This window comes from Akebia trifoliata, unplaced genomic scaffold, assembly GCF_017979445.1.
Source record: "Akebia trifoliata isolate Shusen 1 unplaced genomic scaffold, ASM1797944v1 Contig00379, whole genome shotgun sequence".
In the NCBI taxonomy this organism is placed as follows: Eukaryota; Viridiplantae; Streptophyta; class Magnoliopsida; order Ranunculales; family Lardizabalaceae; genus Akebia; species Akebia trifoliata.
In genome coordinates, this window is record NW_028236997.1 from 1 (window position 1) to 16,182 (window position 16,182).

General features: G+C 37.2%; 1 protein-coding gene across 1 annotated transcript in view; it reads left to right on the top strand.

Annotated features, from left to right (window-relative positions):
* Window positions 1-413: 413 nt before the first annotated feature.
* The window catches only part of LOC147381520 (transcription initiation factor TFIID subunit 1-like), a 56,555-nt gene continuing 40,786 nt past the window's right edge, over window positions 414-16,182 (top strand). The window contains exons 1-3 of the mRNA XM_086430310.1: window positions 414-738; window positions 1,013-1,083; window positions 1,748-1,857. Of these exons, the coding sequence (XP_086286436.1) occupies window positions 1,032-1,083; window positions 1,748-1,857 (162 nt within the window). The 5' untranslated portion in view covers window positions 414-738; window positions 1,013-1,031. The remainder of the gene's footprint in view (window positions 739-1,012; window positions 1,084-1,747; window positions 1,858-16,182) is intronic.

Genomic DNA, 16,182 nt, shown 5'->3' on the forward strand with positions numbered 1-16,182 from the left:
AAACGAGAGAGGGTGAGGTTATGTTTATGTTTCGTGTGGTTGGGGTTAAAAAACAAAGTAGAGAGTATTTAGTGGTGAGGGTAATATTGGAACTGCACACAAAAATTTAACGGAAAAATGACTCTCTGTAAAAACGAAATTGAGAAACACCAATTTCGATACTTCTCATAAAAATATTATTTTGACTCTTTTAAAAAATTGCTTTTTCAAAACATTGAATGTCCAAACGATAGAGTATGTGCTTCTGACTCCCTGTCAGAATCAGAAGCACTTAGAGAAATCAATCCAAACAGGCCCTTACTAAAATAGTAGATTGCTTCCAACCGGAGGCAATGCCGCAACGGGGTTATCTCATCCGTTTTGAAAAATCAGGAGGGTCTCTAATTTTAAATAAAATAGGATGGGTATCTCGAAATTAAAAAAAAAAAAAAAACTTTGGTGTTACGGCTCAAGTGCTAACACTTGCGCACGTGTTGGCGATTATCTCTGTTTATATCATTCAGGCTCCTCTGCCACCTTCTCGGTACTCTCTCCCTCCTTATTTCTCCCCCAACAAAGATTACGCCATTGAAGAACTGCAAGAGCGAAATCCGTGAACCTTTCCCTGCAAAACCCTAACTGAATTTTTGTTTAATTTCCTGTTCTATTCTTTTTCTTTGTATTTATCGAATCACTCTCTTCAAAATCCAAAGTATTCGACGACCCAATCTTCAATGAATTCTCTCACAGATCCAATCGGTTAGTTCTTACTCCCGCCTCTTTTATTTATTTATTTATTTATTTTTTTTGATCCCATTCGATAAGAGATTTCAAATGAATTTTATGTAACTTTTTTGGTTTTTGATTGCTGGTTTTAAAGAAAGTTCACATTTGATGGTTAGGGTTTTTCTTTTTCAGCTGTGTTTCTTCGTTCTATTATTCTACTTATTCCGAACATAAATTGATTTTCGTCTCTTTCTTCAATTTTAAATTGAGCTGAATTACAAGAATTGATCTTTCCCCTCTTATGTAGTGCAACGCCATTAACACACATGGAAGAAGAGTCAGGTGTCAACTCTCATGATGCCCGCAACCGCGATGAGGGTAAGTTAATTCTTTAAATTATGAAGAAATTTATACTGCCACCATTGTCTGTGTTCTTGAATGGAGCTAGATGCCTTATAGTAACGTAGAAAGTAAAATAAAGGAACTAAATTGCAGCCATTCTTCAACTTATATTTGTGATCGAATATCTCAAATACCCTCCAAGTGCACATTTGCTCCATTTGTGATTGAAACACAGTGGAGATTAATCTTTATATAGGAGAAAACTTTTTTAAGATTGGACTATCTTGCTTGAAAAAGGTATTAACTTTGATATCATTGTCATTTATTCTGTTCTCTAGAACTTCACAGACAAAATTTTGCCAAAATTCTGAAATTTCAAATTTTGCTTTAAAAAGAAAAGAAGATTAAAAAATCTCCAAAATCTCCCCTTGACTCCCTTAACAAGTTAAAAGAGCGGGAAGCCGATGGTGTAATTTATTCCATTAAAGTTAATTCTGGGTATTGTCTACATTGGTTCAAGTCACTTAAAGCTTCACTAAGGTTGGCATGGCAGAAAAGAAAATCCATATCAACCTTATGCAACTGCCGACTAAACTTTTCTAACTTCATCTGTTACTGGAAAATTGAATCTATTTTTTATGATGTCACTGAAGTGTTGTGATTTACTTTTATTAAATGATTTGAATTTTTAACTTGGCAGATGACGATGATGAGGACTATGAGGAGGCTGGTGGAGAAAATCGTTTGTTGGGATTTATGTTTGGAAATGTTGATGGATCGGGTGATCTTGACGTTGATTACCTTGATGAGGCAATTCCATCTGCCCCTTGCTTGTTTTTTTTTAGTCCAACTTTGGTGTAGTTTTGCTGATAGTATTGAGGACCAACTGTATACATTTAATTAACTATTTACATAAATACCATAATAAATGCCTTATGGTGTTCCCTATTTTTTTTCCCCCAGTTGTTGTCTAGATTGGTTCGTTTGCTCATATACATGAAATTTTTTTATTGGATATTTGCTTTGTTTTGTGCGTTGGTTCACTTTGTTAATAAGGAATCAACAACAGACACATGGTTGTCTAGAATCCTTCTTCTATTGTAAATTTACAGCCAATAACGTACAAAAGAAGTATTTTTAAATGCTAAGGTGCAAGACGAGACATTTCACAAGTATGCATTTTCAAATTAAATATAAAATAAGTAAATAAAAAAAATTCCAATAAATGGAAGGTCTCAAAAATGAGAAGGAAAGAAGAAATTGTGACAAAATTTATAGTTTAACATTCCAAAATATAATAGCTAAATTCAAAAGTCATCAAAATCAAATTAGAACTAAACCATGCCCATGGTTACACACTTCTAAGTTTTTAATCCCTAAAACAAAAAATACTTGGAATTTCCCAACTAAAAGGAAGAATAATACCATTGTAAGACTAGAAGACACAGAGTAGGTTTTGACATAGTTAGGGAATTTAGAATGCGGAAGCAATATACCATTGGGTTGCTGATTTTTTGGAGCAAATTAAACCCTGATTTTAAAGGGGTGTTCTTTGATGATTTCATTTTTAGATGGGACTCGTACGGTAGTTAGCTTTCGGTTGGTCATCTCGACCGACCTTTGTATCTCTTTTCTTCTATCAATAAATCTTATATTTATCAAAAAAAGAAGAAGAGTTGGAGATTGATCTTATCACTAGCTCGTTATCTCACATTAGCGATTCCTATATTTCACCCTTAGACAAAGATAACTAGATGTAGTCATGGAACTTAGATAACTTTCTTTCCTGTTTGTTCCTTTTACTCAGCTTTGGATACTATGCTTTTTTGGCTGCCTTTGTTGGAAGTCTAGAATATGTCTGAAGTAGCCTTTTTTTTTTTTATTGAACCACCATATTGGATAAAATTCTAATAATAGGCTACTGATTAGTAGTAGAAGAATTAATATGATTTGATTTTCAATGTTTTAGGCTCATGATTTTTTTTTAATCATCTCATGCTTTGTGTTGGTTTGGCTAGAAAAGTTTGGGGATCATTCTTTAGTTAGTGTGGGATTTGTTGGGTTTTACTACGGTATGTATTAGATTTTTTAAGAGCTATGAACACTGGATTCTCACCTAGAGGCACTGTTTGGTGGTTCTTACCTTTCACCATTTGTTGCAATCTTTGGAGGGATATGATGTTGAAGGCAAGGAGGATATCCATTATCCTCCTCATTAAAACTCTTCTATTCAAACTGTTTAAGTTATCTAGAGGCCCTTTTTTTTTAAAGAAGATTTTATAGTCAATGGGATTAATGCCTTATCATGAATTGAATGAAATGTCTGATCGAGATTCATGTTTAGGATGTGGTGAATCTTTATGTTGGCTGCCAACTTGGCACAACTCTCCTTTATTTGGGCTTTTAGGACCGACAATGTAGTGTAAAAGAAACATTACATAGACAAAGTCATAAATGATAGAGATAAAAAAAATAATTAAGTGGTTGGTGGGTTTGTAAAATTTCGCAACCTAGCGAGGTTGGAAAAGATGATGAAATATATTTTGTGGAACGACAAAGAAGGTAATCGGAAGTTTCATTTAGTGAAATGGTGAGTAATCTATTATCCAAAAAAACATGGGGGTTGGGAATTAGAGGGTTGAGGATTACAAATTCGGCACTACTAGGCAAATGGATTGGCGTTTTGGGGATAATAGAGAAGGACTTTGGAGATGTGTGATTTAGGCCACATATGGAGAAAAATCTTTTGGGTGAGAGTGCAGTGAGGTAAAGTCAACACATGGTTGTAGCATGTGGTAAGGTATTTTAAAATTGTTGCCATAATTTTGGTGGATGATATCATTCAAGGTAGGAAATGGAAATTGTTAGAGTTCTATTCATTGTATGAAAGACATGTGGGTCCAACCCACATGTCTCACATGTGTAGGTGAGAGACACATGTGCATGTGGGAGACACCACTAAATATATCGTGTATAGACATGTATGTGTGAGACATGTGGGTTGGACCCACATGTCTTTCATATAATGAATATAACTTTAATAGAGATAAAGTTAGATTTGAGAAGATAGATGGTGTGGTGTCTAACCTTTATGTGTGCAATTCCAATCCTTGTTTTAGTTATCTTCGAAGAAGAAACCAACAATGGAGGCATTCATGAATCAAAGGGGTAGTGAGATTTTGTGGGACCTAGGGTTTAGAAGAGGTTTCAATGATTGGGAGCTACAAGAGCTCGCAAATCTAACAAATCAAATAGACTTAATCAAAACTGATTCTACATAGAGTGATATAAGGGATTGGACAAGGAATAAGGAGAAATGTTTCACTACGAAGTTGTTTCACAAAGCGTTTTTGGCACCACATAATCTTAGTCTCTCAATGTCTTCCATTTGGGGACCAAATGCTCCGTCTAAAATTTCTTTCTCTATTTGGTTGGCATCATTGGAGAAAATCCTTACTTTGGATAAGTTCATTAGGTGAGGTATTCCCATGCCCAAATTTTTTTGCTTCTTTGCAAAAAACACAGGGAATCAATAAATCATTTGGTAATTCTCTATCTCTTTGTGTCTGACATTTGGTCACATTTCTTACCCTTATTCCAAATTTGTTGGGTAATTCTAAGGTCGGCTTTGTCCCTTTTTCAAGAATGAAATTTGAACGTGTTCTTCAATTGAAAAGAATCCTTTGGTCAATTGTGCCTTTTGCAATTTGTTGGGGTATTTGGAATGAAAGGAATAAGAGAATTTTCCAAAGAAAAGAGTTTTCATTTCAGGAGATTATTGTAGAAATTTTAGGAATGTTTTTTTCTTTTGTAAGTTAAGTAAGGATTTTAAAGGTGTCCTTTTTGAAGGCTTTGTTTTTAGATGGAAGCTGTATGCTCATTATAAGTCAATCTATTTTTGCAATCAAGGTGGGTCACCTCGACCTCATTTTTTGAATAAAATTTATAATTATAAAAAAATGGATAGATTTGGAAGATTGATTAAGGACTTCTTGTGGAATGATTGGCATGACATGAGTAGCTACATTTGTTAGAATGAAGGTAGTGTGTGCCCCAAAAAACAAGCAATGGAAAGTTGGGAAACTCAAAGATATGAATGAGACGCATTTGGGAAAATGGCCGTGGGAGGTTTGGGGAAGAAGTCACAAGTCTTTGGAAGGAAGTTATTATCACCACCAAGTATGGATGCAAAAGATCTTGAAAATGGATGTGGATCAGTCACCCTATGATTATTGTGTTGGGAGGAGTATATAATGTACGCTTGGAGTTCTCTAGATGTGCGAGATATTAAGGTGGGTAAAAGGGTAGTGTTAGATTTTGGGAAAAGTGTTAGTGTGGTGATTCGCTTATTAATATACTGAACTCCGTGGTCCTATTTTCACTTTCAAATAAAAAGACCACCTCGTGCATAAATTCATGATCTTTGATGGGATGTTTATCTTAGAATTTCGGACTAAGGAGGAATTTGAACAACCGTGAGGTTGATCTTGTTGCTAATTTGCTAATGCTCATTTTCCCATATTTTCTTTTGGACGAGGACTCAAGGAGATGTAGCCTTTTAATTTTTTTCCCCATTTGTTTAGCTTTAAATCCTTCTCTTTCATTTGCTTTCCCTTTTGCTTTTGTACGTGGATCCAAAATTTTATCTAAAGTGGTGTTCTTTACCTTGACAATTTTTTTATGTGGATAAAATCTAGAATATTGATCATCAAGCAGTTTTTTTAAAACCTCTGTTGACTACTGCTTTATGTGTGAAACCCGTGGTGAGACTTAATCAACTCTTACTTCATTCTGATTTGGTTGGAGAAGTTTGGGTTGTTTTGGTTTGCTTTTGATTTGATGGACTTATTGGAAATAAGCTAGTTGCTATTTTAGTCATAATTGTTTAGTAGTGATAGTTTTTTATTTATTTCTTATTTGTAAGGGCTTTTTTGTCTTACTCTTTCAATTAATATAAATTTCTGCCAAGGTCTCACAAATAGACTTGACATTATTCTTCTTGGTATCAGAGCTTAGAGAATCTAACGACCCCCTTTGGGTTCACCTTTCTAGGTAATGGGATCTTGAAGTCTCCTTTCTTCCTCCCTCCATCAACAATTCTAGAATTTTTTGAGACCTAATAACCTAGTAGGAACTTCGTTAGAAGGTCTCCCCTTCGGGGTTTTTTTTTTTTTTTTTTTTCTCTTGTTCATTTTCCCTTGATCGCATGTCGCGATAAAGATTCTATCAATTTTTTCTTTCTCTACATGCTGCGATAATATCTTCTGCGCTGTGCTTTTACCATACGATAGGGTTTCTATTTGTCATATGTGGATTTTTTTTGCCATCGACCAGGGTTTTTGTTTGTAAGAGTGCCTCTTATTGCCTGCGATAAGTTTCTTGGGGCCTAAGTATACCTGCAACAACAACATAACTGATGTTTTAGGGCCTGCGATACAGTTTCAGACTGTTTGAGGGTGCGACAGCAATAGGCCTGCTCGAACATGCTGTTTTTGAGGACCTACAATAGCATAACTGTTGTTCAAGGGCCTGCGATACAACTTTTGGACTGTGTGAGGGTGTGCAACAGCAGTAGGACTGCTTGTACAGGCTTGCAAAAGGGTTGTAGGTCCTTGTGAGGGTTTGTGATACAGTTTCTAGACTGCTTGTGAGGGTGTGACAATAGTAAGGTTGCTTGTACAGGTTGTTGGTCCTTGTGGGGGTATGTGACAGAGTTGCTGGATTCTTTGAAGATGTGCGACATGAATATAACTTTTGACTTGTTGTGTGGATTGTCGACAACGTTGGAATTGTTGTTTATTTGTTGCAACTAATTTGTTGATTACTCTGAAGACCTGCGACAGTGTTCCTGCCCTCCTTCTACTTGTGTTTTTGTTTTTACGCACTGATCTCCCTTCAGACCAAAGTCACTTCTTTCCTAGCAAGTAATGACGACGAATCTAGAGTTTAAGGATTCTAATACGACTCTTGGGGCAAATTTCTCTGCCCAGCGTATCACCACTTCTCTATTAGATGGTTAGAATTTTCAATCCTGGTCTCGGTCTGTGCATTTTTACTTGGACAGTAGAGGGAAAATCGGATGGCTTTTGGATACTATTACAAAACCACGCCTCAATGATCCCAAATTTGAACAATGAGAAATCGACAATTGCACTATTCTTGGGTGGTTATTTATTTCCATAGAGCAGTGCATCTATACCATGTTTATGTATCATGAGCCTATCTCATCCTTATGGTCAGCTCTCACTCAAACATATGTGCATGCTAGGAATGACTCAAGGATTTATGAGCTTTACAGCGACATAACACGGGCTACCCAAGAGACTCAGAGTGGTGTTGATTACTTTGGTTTTCTTCAGTCTCGATGAGAGGAACTCTCCCATTATGAGTCTGTGACTGACTTATTTGTAGAGGCAACTGAGTATGTCGTTAAGAGGATTTTTCGACATCAAATATATCAATTTCTTATGGGTTTATGTCCTGCGTTTGAGACACTTCAGACCAAAATTCTTAACACCAACCCTTTGCCCTCTCTGTTTGAGACATTTGTGACCATTGATAGTGATAAGCGCTGCCGTCGTGTTGTCCTCTCTTAGGCACTTGGTATTCTCTCTGCTCTGGCTACAGATCAGATGGCTTTAGCAGTCAACTCAGTTTCTACGACTCTTGGATCCCGGGATCAAGGAGTCGTGGTCTTGGTAAAGGGAATGGCCTCACTTGCAATCATTGTGGAAATACTGGTCATGAGAAGGCCCATTGCTTTCAGCTCTATCCTCATCTGATACCACGATCTTCTTCCACTCCATCTGTGGGACAGTCTGTCCTCGTGCCGCTACAGTGAAGTCATCATCCATTCCTCTTACTGATCCTCCTTCCTCACTTTGCACAATTGACTTGCAACAGCTACCGACTCAGATTGCCACTATTGTTCGGGACTAGATTCATGCTCACACTCACCCCTCCTCGACAATGACCTCAGTTACTACGCCTCTAGGTACATCTTCTGCTTTCTATGTCACTTAGTCTGGCTCTGCTCCTTTGACATAGGTTATCGATTCTAGTGCTTCCGATCTCATGACCGGTGAGTTTAGTCATTTTACTTCGTTTACTTTTCTTACCACTCGTAGAGAGATTCCCCTTGCTGATGGATCTCTTACACCCATCCACAGTAAGGGTACCATTCCCTTATCCTCTAAGATTTTATTAGATTCTGTGCTTCATGTCCCTTATCTATCTCTTAATCTTATCTCTATGAATAGTATTACTAGATCACTAAATTGCTCAGGTACCTTTTTTCCTATCTCTGTAAGTAGTTTATTAAATCGCTAAATTGCTCAGTTACCTTTTTTCCTACTCACTGTATTTTTCAGGACCTGACTACAAGAAATTATTTTGGCAAGGGGTATGAGAGAGATGGGCTGTACTTGATTGGATCTCAGCCTACTGCTGTTCCGGTTTCTGTGTTTCCTTCTTCTGGGAGTCGAACGTTTTCTTTTCAGACTCTAGATTTATGGCATGCTCGTTTAGGACATGCTAATTTTCAGCACTTATGTTTTTTATTTTGTGGCGCCCCGCCAAACGCTAACACAGCCCCATGTCAGATCTCAAGGCTCTAGGTGGCGCATCGAAATTTTGGCATGGTCTCCTCTGTTTATGTTAGCATTCCAAGGCGTTCAACCTGTTTCACTTGATAAACAAAATCGACAATATCCTGTATATGTATACAAGAACAGAATAACAACGGAAGATCTATATACATCTAGCCATGTAAGATAGATCAGAGTGTGAAATTATAAACAATATACAGGATTACTCTGAAAATTCTCACTTTAACAAAAATCCTAATGCTCAATACAAAATCTATAATACTCCTGGTCTAACTGACACCACTAGGGGGGTATAGCCCCAATATTTACCAGGTAATGGACTCTGGTTGTTTATCTGACCTACCAGATAGTCCTCACTCGTGTTCTACACTTGCTTGCCAAGCTCCAGATCTGAAATTAAAAAAAAATGGAAAAGGAAAGGGTGAGTAGCAATGGTTACCCAGTAGGGAAGCAAACAATTTCTGCCAAGAACCTCTCCTAACATGAACGAATAAACATATTAAATCATTTTAACATATGCAAAGTTTTACAAAAGAAACTACGATTAACTGGTATATATAGCCAGGGATGAGCAACTAAACATTTTAAAATTCACATTACATTCATCAGTAGTACTCACTATAACATTTTTTTTATACAAATCTGATTGACCAAATGGAAATATTAAATATGCATTTCATTTTATATATCAAAATAAGGTAGCAAATACACAATATACAATGGTGGAGTAGTGGAATTAGAGAGTTGGGATTCACGACTGGATCGTTCCCAGTCGGGACATGATGTTACAATTCCTTATTGGCTTTTAGTTCCTGATTTTGTGGCCGGTCGTTGCACTTACCATGCTTGGTTGACCATTTATCCGGCTCAGGCTGGCCGTTTGACGTGACCGTAAGCAATGAGTCTCTTTTCCATGTGTCAGAACGTTTGACTATTATAGATTGTTATTGATTACTGACTAATCATCTTCGTCTATGCCTATCAGGCGTGCATGTGATTCCGAAATATACAATCCATTCGTATACGACTACCTTTACATTATAAGTTCACTGGTAAAGATAGAGAGGAATAAACCCGGATTCCAGTTGTGATTTCACTCTCATACGCGTTCCATATCACGTATAAGCTTGGTAGTCTCTACCGTACATCCCAAGATAGTACACCACTCCGAATGATATGACGCACTATCCCTTCAGGCATTTACAGCAGCTCACAAAATAGCTACAATATATATTATTTTCATTTGAAAACAAAAGAGAAATTAACAATACAAGGTTGAGAATGGATACCCAGGTTCCTATTATGCAATTGTGGCCACCTGGCCTAAAATAAATAACATAACTTGGAGCCTCTGCGCCAACATAATTTAAATAAACATGCAACCAATCATTATCCCTGGATTTCCCTTTACCAACCTACACGCAACATTATAATGTAAAATGCAGATATCACTTGGCCGTATTTCCTACTCGCAACTACGTGTCAGCTTATGGAGCTTGCCATGTGTAGCACTGCTACTACACCATTATCCCAGCTGATCACGGGCCCAGTTTGGCACGTGCACGGGGTGTAACATCCCATCTTTTCAGATGTAAAATGCAGACATCACCCCTCGGGTGTGATTCTGACATTTTATCTTTTTATCCCCTTTTCCCCTTTTTTCAATTTTTGTAGTTCTCAATCTTTCGAAAAAAAATATTCACTTTCTAATATTCATTAACTCAATATGAGTTCACTGAATATTAAATCATTTTTCCAACTATTAAATTCATTTTTTTCCAGTAACATTGAAAATATACAAAATTTATATCAAAATAGGGTCCGAGTGGTGCACAGGACCCAACTGACGGAAATAACCCGGTGAAATATCCTACCTACGTATAATTTGTTATAAAATACAATTAAACATATCAAATATGCAAGTTTTGGCTTGAATTTGAAATAACCAATTGAATTCTATATTTTTGGAAACATATCACAAATTTTTAATAAAATTCTAAATGCAATTTTCACAATCTACGATTACTAATAGAAATTAAGAGTTCCTTACAATTTTTGTGCAAAATAATTGAAATGTGTGCGCGGAAATCGAGATAGTTAGCACGTAAATCGAGGTAGATCGAACTTTGAGATGATTGATTTTTAAATTTAACCCGGTAGTTTCAAAGATCTCGACGCCGACCTCTTTTCTCCCTTCTGCGACGGAAGACAATTTGACCCCGAAATAGACGAAATCCGAGGTCGAAGTTACGAAACTCCCGTATATATATACGGCTGATTTTTGATAATATGAGGTGAAAGAAAAGATGAAACGAAAAGAACTTGAGTGGGTTTTGTAGATGTCGAGGCTACGGACCTTTTTCCCTTCTGTGTCGGTCGCCAACGACGGCCCGTTTGCGACGGATCTGAGTTTGAAAATTTGAAAAAAAAATAATTAAAAAAAAAAAAAATCCGTTGGCTGGTTTTGGGTTGTTTAAAACGAAGATGAATAGTAAAAAAATTTAAAAAATTTATTTATATACAATTTTGGGATAATTTCGGTATTTTACCTATTGTTTCGTTCAACGATAACTTGACCGTCTGGGCTCCAAAAGTTACGAGTGAATACTCTATTTTGTATAATTTTTTGTTCCGGATCTCATGGTGTGGTCAATTTCTATAAATTCTGTCTCTAACAAAAATTTACATTTTTGGCTCGATGGGACCTTAAAATTGACGTCATATTCGTTTTTGACGATAATTCGACTTTTTGATTTTCAAAAATGACAAGTAAATAGTCCATTTTCTATAATTTTTTGTTACGAACCCAATGGTATGATCGAATCTTAAAAATTCTTGTTCTAGTAAAAAGTTATTATTTTAGCCTGGTCTGACTCGGTAATCGAGGATTTTGCAATTTTTCTGTTCGGACTCGCATTTGAATGTGCTTATAGGCTAAAGTATGTTTTTCGATCATTTTGAATCCAATGATGAGGTCAGATTCTATTAAAAATGATAAGAAACATCCTAGAGTTTTACCTTAATTCCCACTTTCAAAATTTTCTCAAAATTCTTTTATTTATTTTTCCTCGAGATATAAATTGAAAACTCGGGGTTTTATATATTTTCTGCTTTAAAACAGTTTGTAGTGGACACAAATTTCAATGCTCTGTGTGTGAACTTTCTAAACACACATGTACTTCTTATATTCCTCGTATGCATCGATTTAATGCAATATTTGATTTAAGTCATTCAGATGTGTGGGGTCTTCCCTTATTACTGCTTTTAATGATTATAGATATTATGGTACATTTATTGATGACTATTCTCGTTGTACTTGGATTTATCTGATGTGTTCTTGTTCTGAGGTGCTTCATATTTTTGTCAATTTTCTTCAAATGATTCTGTAGAAGAATCCGGAAATCTGATCTCATAGAATCAAGAGAATAGGATATTCTTCTTGATTATTCTTGATTACTCTTAACTTTCTAGAATATTCTTGTAATGTTCTACAATAGGATAGTTGGTTTATTATTCTAGAATATTCTTGAAGTTCTAGATTATTCTTGTAATAGGATAGTTGGTCTATAAATACCACTATTGGGGCATTTGTAATGATCATCCAAGAATTCTCAATAAATTCAATTTTTCTACATGGTATCAGAGCACTAGGTTCTGATCTAGGGATTACCTATGGCGGGTCAAAATCCGTGGAAGACGGCTTTAACCGGTGCGACTAGTAAGGACTCAGTGGTGTCAGGGGAAAGCACCACAAGTCCGAACCTGAACTCCTCCATCTCATTTAGTGGTTCAGAAGGGTCCACGAATTCGTTCCAATTAAATATCCACCGTCTAAATGGAAAAAACTACACGGAATGGTCGCAAATCGTTCGTTTGATTTTGGAAGGCAAGGGGAAGCTTGGATATCTGACAGGAGAAGTGACAAAACCTGCCGATGTAGATTCGACTCTCAAGACCTGGAAATCAGAAAATTCTTTGATTATTGCGTGGTTAGTGAACTCAATGGAACCCGCAATTGGCAAGCCCTTCATGTTCCTGCCGACGGCCAAAGATGTTTGGGAAGCAGTCAGGGATACGTATTCCGATCTAGAAAATTCTTCGCAGATTTTTGGTTTAAAATCCAAACTTTGGCACGCGAAACAGGGTGACCGAGATGTAACCTCCTACTACAACGAGTTGATGACATTGTGGCAGGAGTTAGACCTCTGTTATGATGATGTCTGGGAGTGTGCGAATGATAGTGTCCGGTTCATGAAACGACAGGAGAATGATCGTGTATTTATGTTCTTAGCAGGACTTAACAAAGAATTAGACGAGGTGCGGGGCCGAATTTTAGGGAAAACTCCTCTGCCAACAATTCGTGAGGCCTTCTCAGATGTTCGGAGAGAAGAAGCACGGCAGAGTGTGATGCTTAACAACAAATCGGTTCCTAGTACTACTAACTCGGAAGTAGAAAGTTCTGCCCTTGTAACTCGAGATTTTCAGGAGGAGGTGAAGAAGGATGGTAAGCGTTCTGAACGGCCGTGGTGCGATCACTGCAAACGTCCGTGGCACACACGGGAAACCTGTTGGAAAATTCATGGCAAGCCTCAAAACTGGAAGAAGAAGTCTGGTGGAGCGGGGCGTGCACTTCAGGCCAGTGTCTCGGATCAAGAGCAGCAGTCTTCTTCAAATTCGTTTCCTTTCACCAAGGAGCAGATAGACCAACTGTACAAGATTCTCGAGTCTCAGAAAAATCCTACTTGTTCTTTGGCTCAAAAAGGTAATTACCTGAAAACAGCTCTCATTGGTGTCAACCCTGATCGCACCTGGATCATCGATTCAGGTGCAACCGATCATATGACAGGGTTGTCAAATCTTTTTTCTTCGTATAATCCTTGTGCAGGTAATCAGAAAATTAAGATTGCAGATGGCTCTCTTTCAGCCATTGCAGGAAAAGGTTCTATTATAGTATCTCCATCACTCACTCTTCACGATGTTCTTCACGTTCCCAAACTTTCCTGTAATCTTTTGTCTGTCAGCAAGCTAGCCCGTGATCAAAATTGTCAAACTAATTTTTTCCCAACTCATTGTGTGTTCCAGGATTTGACCTCGGGGAGGATGATTGGCAGTGCTAAACAGAGTGGAGGACTCTACTTCCTTGATGATGGATCTGAATCGAGGCGACAATCTCAACAAATAAGTTCCTGCTTTGAATCTATTTCTGTTTCCAATAATAATATTATGTTATGGCATTTAAGATTAGGTCATCCAAGTTTCAAATATTTAAAACATTTATTTCCTAAGTTGTTTGGCAATAAAGATCCATCTATGTTTCATTGTGAAATATGTGAATTTGCAAAACACCACCGTACATCTTTTCCTTCACAACCATATAAACCATCAAAACCTTTCACTATTATTCACAGTGATGTTTGGGGTCCTAATAAGATAAGTACACCTTCTAGCAAGAGATGGTTCATCACATTTACGGATGATCATACTCGACTCTGCTGGGTGTATTTATTGAAAGAAAAATCAGAGGCCGAACGCGTTTTTAAAAATTTTTACAATATGGTGCAGACTCAATTTCAAACTAACATACAAGTTTTCAGGAGTGATAATGGGAAAGAGTATTTTAACACGACCTTGGGAAATTTTTTTCTTGAAAAAGGAATAATTCATCACAGTTCTTGCATCGATACACCCCAACAGAATGGTGTTGCAGAAAGAAAAAATAAACATCTGTTGGAGGTGGCTCGTGCATTACTTTTTACAACTAAAGTTCCCAAGTATCTATGGGGAGAGGCTGTTTTAACTGCTGCGTACTTAATAAACAGAATGCCCTCCAAAGTTTTACAATTTCGAACTCCTTTCCAAGTTTTCACAAATTGTTTTCCAACTACTAGACTTTCTGCTGATCTACCTCTAAAAATATTTGGTTGTACGGTTTTTGTTCATGAACATCGAAAAATTGGAAAACTTGAGCCCAGAGCTATAAAATGTGTCTTCATTGGTTACTCCCCAACTCAGAAAGGCTATAAATGTTTTGACCCGATATCGAAAAAATGTTTTGTCACAATGGATGTTACATTTTTTGAAAAACAACCATATTTTAAGGATATTCATCTTCAGGGGGAGATTTTTAAGGAAGATTCATTTAACTCGGGCAATGTTTTTCTCTCAGATGATGTGTTTCTCTTGCAAGAATCTGAGTCTAGTATCTCTGCACCTACAGTAAATGGCCAAGATTCATTCCTTGAAAATCCTCCTATTATGAGTGATGTTTCCCCTGAGTCTAGACCTACATTTGAAAAACAATTTAAAAATCAGAATTCTGAACAACAAATTTTGGAAACCGAAAATAAGGAACAACCTACTATAATGTCACAACATGATAATAGATTCAAGGATGGTGACCGAACTTGGAAAGGGATTGTTTACTTGAAGAAGAATCATAAGAAAAGGAAAGACGAATTGACTCTACAGCACAGCCATGATTCTGAACCAAGGACGAATCAACAATCTGAGTCTGTTACAGGTAATTCTCTTTCTCTTTCCAACAGTCAGTCTAAGCCTTCTGATTTAGACATTCCTATAGCTCTTCGTAAAGGGGTTAGATCTTATACTAGTCATCCACTGTCTAAATTTGTATCATACTCGAAATTGTCATCATCTCTTGCTGCTTTTACCTCTCAATTGTCCAGTGTAGAAATTCCTAATAGTGTACAGGAGGCTCTAAAGGTTCCAAAGTGGAAGGAAGCAGTACTTGAAGAGATGAAAGCTCTTGAGAAGAACAATACTTGGAGTGTTGAGGCATTGCCAGCTGGGAAGACCACTGTGGGTTGTAAATGGGTCTTCACTGTGAAGTACAACTCTGATGGTTCAGTGGAAAGATACAAGGCTAGGTTGGTGGCAAAGGGATTCACCCAGACATATGGCATTGATTATTCTGAGACTTTTGCTCCTGTTGCAAAATTAAACACGGTGAGAGTACTTTTATCTATTGCTGCTAATCTGGACTGGCCCTTGCAACAACTAGATGTGAAGAATGCCTTCCTCAATGGTGACTTGGAGGAAGAAGTGTACATGGATAGTCCACCGGGCTTTGAGGAGAAGTTTGGCTCAAGAATATGCAAACTAAAAAAGTCCCTGTATGGTCTCAAACAGTCTCCAAGGGCTTGGTTTGAGAAGTTCACACAGTCTGTCAAAAAACAAGGATATTCTCAAGGACAAGCTGATCATACCTTGTTTTTCAAGTTTTCTCATGAAGGAAAGGTTGCTGTGCTAATAGTTTATGTTGATGATATTATTCTCACAGGTGATGATGTGATCGAAATAGAGAGATTGAAGAAGAGCCTTGCTTTAGAATTCGAAATCAAGGATTTGGGAGCACTAAGATATTTCCTTGGCATGGAAGTTGCTCGTTCAAGGAAAGGAATCGTTGTCTCTCAACGAAAGTATATTCTTGATCTTTTGAAGGAAACCGGGTTAAGTGGTTGCAGACCGGCTGAGACTCCCATGGATCCCAATGTAAAGCTTTGGGAAG